Source organism: Anguilla rostrata, chromosome 12 (genome assembly GCF_018555375.3).
Source record: "Anguilla rostrata isolate EN2019 chromosome 12, ASM1855537v3, whole genome shotgun sequence".
NCBI classification, from domain to species: Eukaryota; Metazoa; Chordata; class Actinopteri; order Anguilliformes; family Anguillidae; genus Anguilla; species Anguilla rostrata.
This window is the reverse complement of record NC_057944.1, coordinates 67,749-81,080: the sequence shown is the minus strand read 5'-3', so window position 1 is coordinate 81,080 and position 13,332 is coordinate 67,749. Positions and strand designations below refer to the sequence as shown.

The window sequence follows — 13,332 nt, the reverse complement described above, 5'->3', positions numbered from 1 at the left end:
ATCAGATCAGGTAATCAAATCCTAGCTTTAATCTGGTTCAAATCTTCAAAATGCATAGTTCAAAACTTTAATATAGGATTGGGATCAAAAAAATCAGGATTACCTTGACCCCAGTAGAAGGGTGGATTTAGAGTGGATTACCAGAACAAAATATAGTATACAGTACATTTCAATATAAAAAAGATGGTAGCATTTGTAAATTAAAATTATACATTATTTGTAGGCTCAGTGGTTACAAAATTTTTATTTACTTTTTTTCTGTCACATTCACAGTGGCCTCTAGCCTACCTCTCAGAACACTGCATTAAACCAAATAATAAGTTTATCAAAATACAAGCCTGTTTTGCTTTAATGTTTACAAACAAACCTTTTATGACTTTTAACCTCTTAGCGCAAAGCCCCTACTGGTTGGCATGCCGGCGTGCCGAGATTAATGAACTCAGACATTCGGTGCTACTGCAACCAAAGTATGAGTTAAAAACAGAAACACGTTGTTTTAGTGTCATTAGTAGACGATACACAACAACTATGCCGAATACGGAGTTTCGCAGCGCCACCATTGTCGCTCTGGTCGTTCATTTAACACGCACCCCCTCCCTGCAGTCTCATCTGCAACTACACCCCCCACCCATGACATAATGGACAATATTGTCTATCTGGGCATTCATAAAAAAATATTCTTTCACCACTAAAAAATCATATTCTATCATAGCAACAAGATAAACCCGACAGTAGCCCTAAGATATGCCTATACAGCAGTGAAAACGCTGCTCACTGAATAACATAATAAACAAGAAAGTTTGTTCAAATGATACTATGTCATTCTACAGTCAATATCTGGGACTAAATATTGAATAAATATACAACCTTACTGTTGGTTTTACGTGTAGAGATCCATTCGGGAAATACAGGCGCATTTGTGACGCCTGGGTATCTTCCAAAATAGCTGTGCGTAATACCACACCTGTTGTTTACGGCGTCGTCGCCCTTTTTAGTACAGTCTGGCTTGATTGACAATTCATTTATTCAGTAGGTGAGAGTATAAGCTTTATAACGATGTATAACATGTCTAATTCTGTTTTTGGAATAGTATTTTATAGGTCAGCGTAACCGAAAATGTTCTTATCATCGCATTCAATTAGGCGTACTCTGTGGTAGAAGTAAAACAAAGACGCTGCTAACAAAACGTTGTCAATGATTTTTTGTAAATTCTTGGAAAATACTATTATTACTATTATTGAGGACTTCTGAGCATAGCTAAGCCATATGTTTGCTGATAGACCTAGCTGACATTGTTTTCTGGAGCAAAACAGAAGCGAAAAGAACAGTATCATTTATTTACTGTCTCTGTCTCCGTCTACTGAACATAGATAAGATTTCATTCATTGCTATGTATTACTTCTCAAAATACTTCGGTTATATACGTTATTTATGAAATTGAGAGTCTTTAAATAGGTTTGTGGTATTAGGGTAAATGTCCCTATTAAGCCCACGTACCATATAAGCCCACTTGCTACTTCTGAGTCAAATTTTTAAAAAACTACTTCATATTTTTTTGCTGTGTGATGTTTTTTCAAATGAAGCTGTTTGTTACATAAATTACACTTTTTATTGTAAGTCAATCACATTTGTCGATATTGAGTTATCGAAGCACATGTGTGGCATGTGCCTGCTGATTCCAGAAGAAGTTGCAAAAAAACTTAGGTGATTTTGGTACCCTCAGAAAATAACATTTTTTGTATATTTCTACTCATGTTTTTGGTAAGTACTCATTTGTTATCAAAATTTAAGTGATTAGTGTTTTGAATGAGACATATGTTAGAATATTACCTGAATTAGAAATATTGTTTCTTTTGAAATCTTGAAATTTTAGCACACTAGCAAACAGACCACATGCTGAATCAATACAGTAGTTACATAGTATGGTTCATTGCAATGACATAAAGCATGATAAGCATGTATAGTTTATATTTTTGTATGCAGTTTATATTATTATACTGTTAAATAGACAATAAATGTGTATGTTTATCTTTATTTATTTTTTAATTAACATTTTTACCTGGTGGGCTTAAAGGGGACTCTAGCAAAAGAATCACACTGTCTGGGGTGGATGTAAATGAGTATAGCTAATTACTTCTCTGCATGATCAATTTATACTTTTCATATTATGTTATTGCACCATATATAGATTTATTTCATATAGTTGTTTTTTTAATGTCACGTGAGTAGAATAAATATTTTGTCTTTTAACCATAAAGTCACTGATGTTCCCTTTAAGCCCACCTGTTCCCATTAAGCCCACTTTACTGTGTTTCAATGGGGATTGTCTCCCTTTTGACCTTTAAACCATTTTCCTCCCTAATTTTGACCTCACCCGATGAATCAGCTCCATAATTCAGAGAATTAATACCCATATTTAAATATCAGTGATATTGCATAGGTCAATTCATTCTGGATAAGCCTGTGTTCTATCTTAACATTAGCAATATTTTTTTAATCTTTACTTTTCAGATGAGTTTTAGTTTAAGATGACTAAATCACGAAAGAACTACAGTTCATGTCCACGCACGACAGAAGCGCAAGTTCATCCTCTGCAAAGCAGGGCTGTAGGGATCTGGAACATTCTATTTGCGCAATCATGAAGTCATTGAAAATCTGTACAAAAACAAGATGAAAGCCATGAAGGACTTGTTAGCGTAAGACAAAGACAACCACAACGTGGGCAAAAGATTGAAACAAACAAATAAAATAAAGCTTAGACCACCCTATAACCTATGTTATGTTACACTACTAAGATGGAGCATGGAGCAAATGATAGCCTTACTAAAACGATACAATCACCTCAAAGAGCATTTCATAAAAACACCTGCACTTTCAACCAGCTGACTGGACCAGAAATTTTGGCCAATTTCAAATGCCAACAGCACACCATAGGATAGAGATACAGACAAAAGGATATTGAAACACTTATTGAAAGATAAAGTATTGAAGAGCAATTTCCACTATAGTTTTGATTTTGTTTGTAAATAGTTTTTTGGCTACATTCCAAAGAAGGCATGTTGTACGTTTAGCTTTTTCTGTGTTGACAACACAGCAAAAAGGCTGGTCATGCATTACATTACATTACATTACATTACAGGCATTTAGCAGACGCTCTTATCCAGAGCGACGTACAACAAGTGCATAGGTTTCAAGATGTAGAGGCGCAAAAGAAACACTAGAGTGAAGTAAGGATCGTAGTGCCAGAAGTGACCACATCGATCAGGACTCCAACCCTGTAGAGTAAGCTTGTTCAGCAGCAAGAATCCTACCAAGTACAAAGTACAAACTAGCACTGGAATCACACCTAATCATACAAAAACAATCCTACCAGATACACTAACATAATCAAATTATCCTAGCTAGGTACAATGAGCTGAACTATAGGCTAGGGAGGGGTGGGGAGAGGTGCAGCCTGAAGAGATGAGTCTTCAGTCTGCGTTTGAAAGTGGTGAGATTCTCTGCTGTTCTGACCATCACGGGAGGTCATTCCACCAGCGAGGGGCCAGGACAGACAGCAGACGGGAGCGGGAAGTGCAGACGCGAAGAGGGGGAGGTGCCAAGCGTCCAGAGGTGGCAGAACGGAGAGGTCTGGCTGGTGTGTAGGGTCTGATGATCCTCTGAATGTACCCTGGTGCTGACCCCTTAGCTGCCTGGTATGCAAGCACCAAGGACTTAAATTTGATGCGAGCCATAACAGGCAGCCAGTGGAGGTCAGTGAGCAGGGGGGTGACATGGGAATGTCTGGGGAGGTTGTAGACCAGACGCGCTGCAGCATTCTGGATGAGCTGCAGGGGTCTGATGGCGGATGCTGGCAGACCAGCCAGTAGCGAGTTGCAGTAGTCCAAGCGGGACAGGACCATCGCTTGAACCAGGAGCTGGGTTGCGTAGGTGGTGAGGAAGGGGCGGATTCTCCGGATGTTGTACAGGAAGAACCTGCACGTTCGACTCACCGCCGTGATGTTCTGGGAGAGGGACAGTCTGTTGTCCATCACCACTCCAAGGTTTTTTGCGGTGGGTGATGATGACACCACAGTGTCCCCCAGGGGCACTGCCTATTTCAAATGCCATTTACAGGCCATAGGATAGGAGTGGAGACAAAATGAAAATAGCTATTGAGAGCTAAGAGATTACAGATTTGAATAGAACAAGTTTGTATTGTTAAGATTTTTTAAATATATATTTATTTATCAACAAATCATGAAGTGGGCTTATTTGGAACACCCATGGGCTTAAATGGTACATTAGGTACCCATTAAGCCCATGCCAGACTTTTGACATATTTTGACAAATTAAACAATAAAAACATTAGAAATTGGTATAAATGAATTATTGACACTTCAAATGAGAGATTAGACTTTCATTTTAACTAAAATGAAAGTCACTTAAATTGGGGCAATTATACATTAAAAATGTCTGAAAAGCGGATTTGGTGGGCTTAATAGGGACGTTTACCCTATATAATGTGGATATTTCACATTGTAGTGTAAGCGTTAGTTAGGGTGTAGTGTTTGTGAAGCTTGCAACAGTGATGATGTAAGAGTTGGAACACTGCCAAAACGTCGTGGATGGTTGAAAATTGTTTTCATGTTGTCTCATCCCCATACGAGAGGACATATGAGAGCACAGAGTATAGAAATACATGCAAGAGTTAATTATTGCACATTTAGGTACTGTACCACAGTATGATAATATTTTTGCATTATTTTTTAATCTGAAAGCAATGTTTCATCTTAAACCTTCATAAGGGGCTCATTTGTATTCTTTACAATGGACGAAAAGCATTATATCCCTTTCTGGAAAGATTCTGGATATGTTTCTGGACCCCTATTTATTTTAGACCACTGTACTGACGGAAAGCTTGTAATTCCCACTTGAAAATGATGCAACAGTGAGTTTCTTGAGTAAAAACAGTTGATTTGTAGTAAAATACGTGAATATGTTGTGATCTACAGCAATGCATAATTTACATATTGGAGAGATTTGGAGATGCTGGCTACACTGCTTAGTACCCAGCATCTCCAAATCGAATTGATTCATAGATCTTTAGTAGTTCTACATATCCACCCTTAGATTTTACGAACTTGTGGTCAAGAAGTTTTTGATCCAGGACATGTATAGTTTAACCTGCTGTATATGTGCAATCTCTCAGTATTTCATTGCAAAAGTGCAAATTCATTTTTGATTTTTTGTAAAAATTATGAATATAAACTAATCTGCGTTAGTATTGTAAATTGTACAACTGTCCTTCATTTAAGCCATTTTTCAAGTCTCTGTGGAGTTATAAAGCTTTAAATTGGGTACCCCCTAAATGGGCAAGGATTGGCAATATTTGGCTTGTGCACTAAGGGGTTAAATCAATTACAAAAATGTTAGCACATACAAACTGCTTTCCTTGTATCAAGAGCTGTCAGAGCTAAAAGATTTTAGATTAAAAAATAAATAAATAAATAAAATAAAAGGTTCTTTACAGTTGTAGGGCCATAAAAATAGACACTCAAAAAGTTACATATTGCACCTTTAAAGCCCCCCGAACATTATATATAATTTGCAGGTTAGAAAATCGTAATCTTTCTCAGTAATGTTCCAGTGCTTTAAAGCACTGATAATCAGGATCTGGTAATCTTGACAAGTCTGAATCTAGATCAGGATGATCCTATCCTGAATTGCTTTGAAATACTGGGACAAAATCTGGTTTTTGTCTGATCCTGGATCACAAAATATGGGATTTCATAATCTGATCGGATCAGATTAAGATAAAAAGTTTTGAACTCCTGGGCCCTGGTGATTCACCTGCAATCATTCTGGCTTCTTTATGCTGGTCTTGGAGTAGGGGCTTCTTCTTGCACGATAGCCATTAAAGGTAATGGGGATGTAGGATTTTCTTAATGGTGGATGTAGATACTTTGGTACCTGATGCCTCCAACTCCTTCAACTGTTCCTTTATTGTTGTCTTTTGGACCAAAGCTTGTTCAGCCCTGGGAGTTAATTTGTGCCTCCTTCCTGAACGATGCAGTGTCTGTGTGGTCCCAAGATTTTTATATTTGAATACAATTGTTTGTACAGATGCTTGTGGTACCTTTAGTTGTTTGGAAATTGCTCCTGAGGAGGAACCGGACTTGCGAATAAAGGAAAGTTTATGTTTTTTGGTTCTACTCGTGGGCACTGCGAATTCCCTGAGCCAACAAAGCGAGTAGGTGGGTGTTGAGGCTGCAGGCAATGGGGGGGGGGGGGTGAACTGTCCTTGAATATGTTGTTGAGGGTGCGCAGGGTGGCCTCATCACGCCTTTCACTCAGTGATGGAAGTGAAGAAGACGATTCCGTCCATGATCCTGCAGCATCGTTTTTGTGCCCTCTCCAGCTCCTCGGAGAGGCCTTTTGTCAGCCCACCCCAAACTGGGCTGGCATACTCAAGAATTGGACAAATAAAAGTCAGGTATATTTGTTTTAGAACGTCACATGGGAGACCAGCTCTTTTGGCAACACTGAAGTAATGGATCCTTTGAGAGCATATACTTGATTTGGGCATCCTATGACACCGACTAGTTTAAACGTGGAGACTGATGTTTTGTCCAGTAATTATTGGAGACGGAGGAGAGGGGATGTTGTCCTCTCTCCTGGCACTAATTTCCATATCCATAGTCTTAGCTCCATTCATTGGCAGTGAAAACTCCTGTCCCCATTCAACCACAAAATCCGAGGCGTTCTGAGGTCATTGGCATATTTCACTGGGATAACAGAGGGTGGCAGAAGTGAATCCAGGCTGTTGATGCAAATGACAAAAAGCAATGGGGACATTAGCCCCCCCTGGGGAACACCGGCAAGTATTGCACAGGGATCAGACACACAGGAACGCCACAAAAGTTTCTTTGGACTTCCGTCAAATCCAATCCTGAGAAAGCCCTCCACACCCCACAGCTCCCTGGGTTTGCCCAAATAAGGTCTGGACATGAATAGGCTGGTAACATCTGCCCCACCAAGAAACCCCCCTACTCCTCCAGAAAGAGAAAAACTGTATTTCCCCCCTACTCTGTAGGCAAAGAAGTATCAAAATCCAGTGACAGTAATAAAATACTTTGTACGATGGCACGTGATCCTATGATTTTACCTATCAATTCTCCTTACTTCTCTATGGGAGTCCATGGTGGTGACCCATCTGTGACCCAGACACTTATGTAGGCATACCTATGTATAAATATACTATGCTTTACATGCTTGTGATCATAACCCCACATACCATGTCATACCCGTTCAGTGTGCTTGTCTGTGTATGATATTATTCACAATCCCCCACGTTTATCATATCCTTAGTTATCTGCATGCAAATACATATGATGCATTCTTTCAGTCCATGGTAGTAGTTTTGTCTGACCCAGGAGAGCCTGGGCCATTGTCCATGGATTGCAGAGCAGCAGTTTATGGCCCCCAATTGAAGTTCTTCTTGACCCTCCACGTGGTATGGCCACAGCTCCAAGAGGGTAATATCCTGTCATCTGAATTCTCCAACTCTTCCAGGAGGATAAGCCATTTGAAGATTGCAAAAGACAGTCCCATGCAGCTTTCAGCTGCCATCCCTATCCTGGGGCATTTTATGGCTCCACTCACCTCCACTCATGTATGGCAGTGGAATTTTACAACTCCACCTGTGTGCACGCCATGGAAGAATATGCCCAGTTGTGAGGGGACAACAGAGTTGATTGGGAAAACTGAAATTTTACCTTACACTCTCTGTCACTCAGACAGCTCCTCACAGTGAGCCAAAGGGGGTGTCTGACACACGTCAGCCAGTGTATGAGGCCATTGAGAGTGCTTTATTGTGTCAAAAGCACGGGAAAAATCTACAAAAACAGCATGAACATCCATTTTGGGGTTGTTATTGAGTGCTTCGTGCCAGCATTGCAGGATCTGAATCAGAGCAGTGACAGCTGATCTATTAGCCATAAAACCATGTTGTGATGAGGCAATTTTGGAAATTGTGTACTCCAGAAGGGCATCCCTTGGGATCCCTTCATACACTTTGCCAACCCAGCTGACTAATGAAATTTGATGGTAGTCAGGTGGAAAGCTGGGTTTTGCTTTTTTGGGAACAGTTTTGACCAAAGCTTCATTCCATTGGTTTGGAAAAATATTCTGTTGGATACATGTATTAAAAACATCAAATTACACAGGCGCAAGTTCTTCTTTAAAAGTCTTTAAAACCCAAGAAGGAATGCAGTCTGGACCAGCTGCCTTCCCCGCATTAACTTTGCAGAGTCTAGCTTTGACCTGCCCGATGCTCAGGAGAGGTACCATTTGACAGCTTGTGAGCAACATCCTCCTCAGATGGAATAGTATGGTCCACTTGGTCCCATACTGAAGCAAAATGCTTGGCCAGAGTGACACACTCACGCTGCAAGGTGTTGGCATCTTATGGTAAAACAGCTCGCCTATTATCCTCCATCCCCATAAGTGCTTTAACAGACTTGAACCAGACTTTGACTGTTTTGAGTTAAAGCATCGCAGCTCCTCCACCTCAATGTGACAAGTCTGAAGATCTTTGTGACAACACTCAAGCTGAAAGGATCAGATTTTGTGGACCCACAACACTTTATTTTCAGTTACAAAAGCATCCAAAATGCAGCCTGTGGCTACTGCCTGTGAGTTGTGGCTCAGTTTGATGCTATCGTATCAAATGTATACCCATGTGCAACGTTAGTCCCCATCTAAATGAAAAATTTGCCCCGTTTTGAAGTAAATTTGGTTAAAAAAAAAAACTATACTGGCCTTTTTTTGTGATAATAAGTTGTACTGAAATGAATATATCTTTCTGAGTTGTGCTTAAAAGATTTTGAACACTATATAGGGTAGGAAAATATCAAAAAGTACTGGGAGTAGGACAGAAACATTTTTGTTTTTGATATGTTCATAAGATTTGTAATTTTAAAAAAAATACTGGTGTTTAAAACCTGTTTACTGAAAAAATGTTGACTTGGGTTCTTCATTGTGGGCTGGCTAACAAACTAGGTTAGTCTATTTGTAGGTTGTGTTTATATTTGGCTATAGAAAAATAGTATGGGATGATACAGCTACAGTTGATGCAACATGTAATTATTAGAAATTCAGTTTAACCCCTTAAAACCTAAGGGGTTTTGTAAGAATCCTCCTGTCTTAAATAAACCCCATTATCTCCACAATTATATGCAGTATAGACATGGTTCAAAGCTTGAAATAAAGAGCACATTTGTACCAAAATGACCAAATCTTCTGATCATACGGGGTCATAAGTAAACATACAGGGCATATTTATCCAGAAAAACTACAAAGAAATCCAAAAATTGTTTTTTATTTATTCAGTAGTAATTGTACGTACTTCTGATACTGACAAAATCATATTTCCTTTCCAAATCGTACCCCAGGATGTATACATTTCAGTCAAATGGTGTCCCTTTGGAGAGATTCTGTGTGTTCATAGTGGTTACTCGTCACACACCCTAAATTCACTTAGGAACAGTCAAACCACTTGGTTTTATTTTGCTTATATTATGGTTATGTCAATTTGGTTATCCCTGCAGTGTCAGACTTGTTGCGGACAATTATTGGATTAAAAAATACCATAATCATCAACCTGGCATGTCAATTTCAGCCCTCCTTTGGGGAAGAGGACTGCCTTGTTATTTATCTAGTGGTCTTACTGATCGAGACAATTTTTTTTTTTTTTTGCATCAAAGTTCACACAAAAGTGTGATCAATCCTTTCCAAATCAGGATAAAGGTTTGGAGAGGATTGATCACACCAGTGAATTTGGCATGTGTTTTCCCAATGGTGTCCCCAAAACCTCTCTGTGCACCACAGTTGCACCAAACCTCTCCAAATTCTATTACCGTGCATATTTTTCCCCCAGTCATATTCTACTTCCAGAAGCTTATTCCATTGAGAGTGGTACCTTTTGAAACCCCACAAAACAAATATTATTTATTTACTCATTCTGTTTTTGACTAAGCCCTATATTTCGGTCAAATTGTGTCCCTTTGGAGAGATTCTTTGTGTTCATAGTGGTTACTCGTCACACACCCTAAATTCACTTAGGAACAGTCAAACCACTTGGTTTTATTTTGTTGTGCAATGGACTGAGCGGATTGTTTGCTTATAGCTCAGAGGGGGCTTTCAGTTAGGTCAACATCATCCCTGCAGTATTAGCAGTTGACTTGTTGTGGATAATTATTGGATTATAAAATACCATAATCATCGACCTGGCATATCAATTTCAGCCCTCCTTTGGGGAAGAGGACTGCCTTGTTATTTATCTAGTGGTCTTACTGATCAAGACTTTTTTTTTTTTTTTGCAAAGAGTTTTACTGTGGTGCATGGCTTATAGCACTACACCTTGAATCATGACTGATCAAAGCAATAATTTATGAGAATGTTATTTAATGTGTGTTTCGCAAGTCGAAACAGTTGGTTTGTGGCAGGGGATCATTCTCACTCCCGTGCAGGAGCACTTGTATTTGGCTTAATGTCGGGTTACCTTTCAGATCGCACCATACATTGTGATATTCATTATGCAATTATGCAATTTTAAATCAATATAGTAACCTTGTTAATGTATTTAGTGTGATCTCTCAAGAAAATGGAATAGCCCTAGCCCAATTTAGGTAGTTGAAAAAAGGGGAATACTTTTCAATCCTAGTCATTTTCAGGTTGTTTTATTTTTATTTTAACATTATGGATTGTACCTCAATCCATAATGATGTACACATTACTGGTGTAAAAAGTCATAATTTTCCATAATTTTTCTCTTTTCACAGGCAATTGCTGTCAGATGCAGAGACAATCAGTCTGGTTTCGAAGATGCTGTATTCCATTGACAAGATCTCTGATGCACGCTGAGGATTGATGATCTCAATCAACGAAATTGCTTTTAAATGATTGTAAAACAAATATATTGAATGGAAGCCTGTTACCCATCAGAAACTGATAAAAAGAACTCTGAAAAATAAATCACTGACTGATTGACTGACTATGACCATAATTAACAGTGATTCAATGATCATGTAGTGATTTCTCTTCTCTCTAGGGGTTTCGTCATACTTGTTCCTGGTTATGGTTATACACTTTTTTGTACGTCGCTCTGGATAAGAGCGTCTGCCAAATGCCTGTAATGTAATGTAATGTAATGATTTAAAGGTGATTTTAATGACACAATATATTTTTAAAAAACCCTGAATACTGTTTGAAAAAGTATTTGGTTAGACCAGTAAAGCATTTATTAATTATATTATAATTATTTATTACTAATTGCATAAGTTCTATAAATGAGTTCTCGTTCTTACTTTGAATTGCACCTTCATGAATTGACCCTGAAGTCAATTATAAACCAGAATAAAATGCTGATAATTCAAAGGATAATTTCTTATCTTGATTATTGCGTGCTACAAACTCTTAATGAATTAGAAACTACAGGCTGTACGGCATAGATGTTTTTTTGTTTGTAAATATATTTCTCCCCTCTTTGTTGAAGTCCCACTTTACCTGTGTTAGATTTCTATGAACTTGGATGAATTAAAGAAAAATTTTGCTGAAGAGCACCAATGACTGCTTCCTGGGCGGCGTTCAAATTACGTTACAGATCTGGGTTCATGTGCACCTATCTCTTAACCGAAAAAATGGCATACAGAGGAAATACCTGGACCCACAAAGAAGTGGAAATATTATTACAGTTGAGAAGCGAGGAAGAAATTGCCTCTCTACTTTGACCCACAGAGATCGTGTACCGCTGCACCCAAATACCAGTTGACACATGTATTTCATTTCTCTCCTTTGATTTCTTTTGATGACATTGAATCTTCTTTTTTTTTATTTCGTAGTCTCTTTGCCTAAGGTCCGACTAATATGCGCTTTGTAGCGCACACAGACGTAGCACATACGCGAAAACAAAAAAGTGCGACCACTTGCACTTCATTACATTACATTACATTACAGGCATTTAGCAGACGCTCATATCCAGAGTGACGTACAACAAGTGCATTGGTTCACGGTGTAGAGGTGCAAAAGAAACACACTAGAGTGAAGTAAGGATCGTAGTGCCAGAAGTGACCACATCGATCAGGACTCCAACCCTGTAGAGTAACCTGTTCAGCAAAACAACAATCCTACCAAGTACAAACTTCCTTACATTTGCCTAATCAGACAAAAACAACAACAACAATCCTGCCAAATAAACTAACATAATCGTATTATCCTAACTAGGTACATTGAGCTAAACTATAGGCTAGGGAGGGGTGGGGAGAGGTGCAGCCTGAAGAGATGAGTCTTTAGTCTGCGTTTGAAGGTGGTAAGATTCTCTGCTGTTCTGACCGCCACGGGGGGGTCATTCCACCAGCGAGGGGCCAGGACAGACAGCAGACGGGAGCGGGAAGTACAGACGCGAAGAGGGGGAGGTGCCAAGCGTCCAGAGGTGGCAGAACGGAGAGGTCTGGCAGGTGTGTAGGTTGGTGGTTTTTGTTGTTGTTGGCTGTGTAACTTGGACATGATTTGTTTCTGTGCATGTTGATCTTCCCTTTGAACAGTTCCATGCAATGATTGAATGGAAAGTTTTAAATCTTCCAGAGTGTGAGCGATGGACTGACTTTCAAGCTGACTAGGTAGGACTGACTTTTCTAGCTTAGTAAAAGGAGACTTAGGGGACATTTGATCAAGGATTTTAAATTTATTAAAGGCATCAACAAAGTGAACTACAAGAAATTATTCAAGTTGAGTTTGGTTAGCAGAACTAAAGGGCATAAATGTAAACTGCTTTGCCAGCAGTTTGTAATTTGTAAACTTCACACAGACATTAAGAAATATTGATGTCGTGCAGGCAGAAACACTGGGGGTATTCAAGGCCTGGCTTAATACAGTGTTAGATACTATCTAGCTTTTAGGTAAACTGAGCATTCAGTACAGTTTAGTGGTAGGAATAGACGAGCAGTGTTAGGCTGAATGGCCTGTTCTCGTCTTATGTTATGTTATGTTGTTATGTTATGTTATGACTCAGGGCAGAGATCCATATCCAGTAATAACAGTTGTGTTTGACCTGCTGTTGATTGTCCAATTCCAGGGGTGGGCGTATCCTGGCCATCTCCTCCAGATCCACCAGAGGGCAGAATATCACGAGCGAGATCTTTCCAAGGGGCCCTCCAGCACAGAAACACAGGGAGACGATGTTAAAACCAGTCCACATTTATTCTCGAGGGTGGCAAGATGTTACAGCCAAGGAGCAGGTGTAAAACACTGTCATGATGGCGAGGCTCTCCCTTGTGTGAGTGGGGATGGCAG

General features: G+C 39.3%; 1 protein-coding gene across 6 annotated transcripts in view; it reads left to right on the top strand.

Annotated features, from left to right (window-relative positions):
• entr1 (endosome associated trafficking regulator 1) overlaps positions 1 to 11,424 on the top strand; it is a 63,140-nt gene extending 51,716 nt beyond the window's left edge. For 5 of the 6 annotated variants that reach the window (XM_064302820.1, XM_064302818.1, XM_064302817.1 and 2 more), the window contains one exon: positions 10,824 to 11,016. In XM_064302820.1, the coding sequence (XP_064158890.1) occupies positions 10,824 to 10,905 (82 nt within the window). In that variant the 3' untranslated portion in view covers positions 10,906 to 11,016. Of the gene's footprint in view, positions 1 to 10,823 lie in introns of all 6 variants that reach the window. The other variant, XM_064302821.1, reaches the window with a different exon arrangement.
• The last annotated feature ends 1,908 nt before the right edge of the window (positions 11,425 to 13,332 follow it).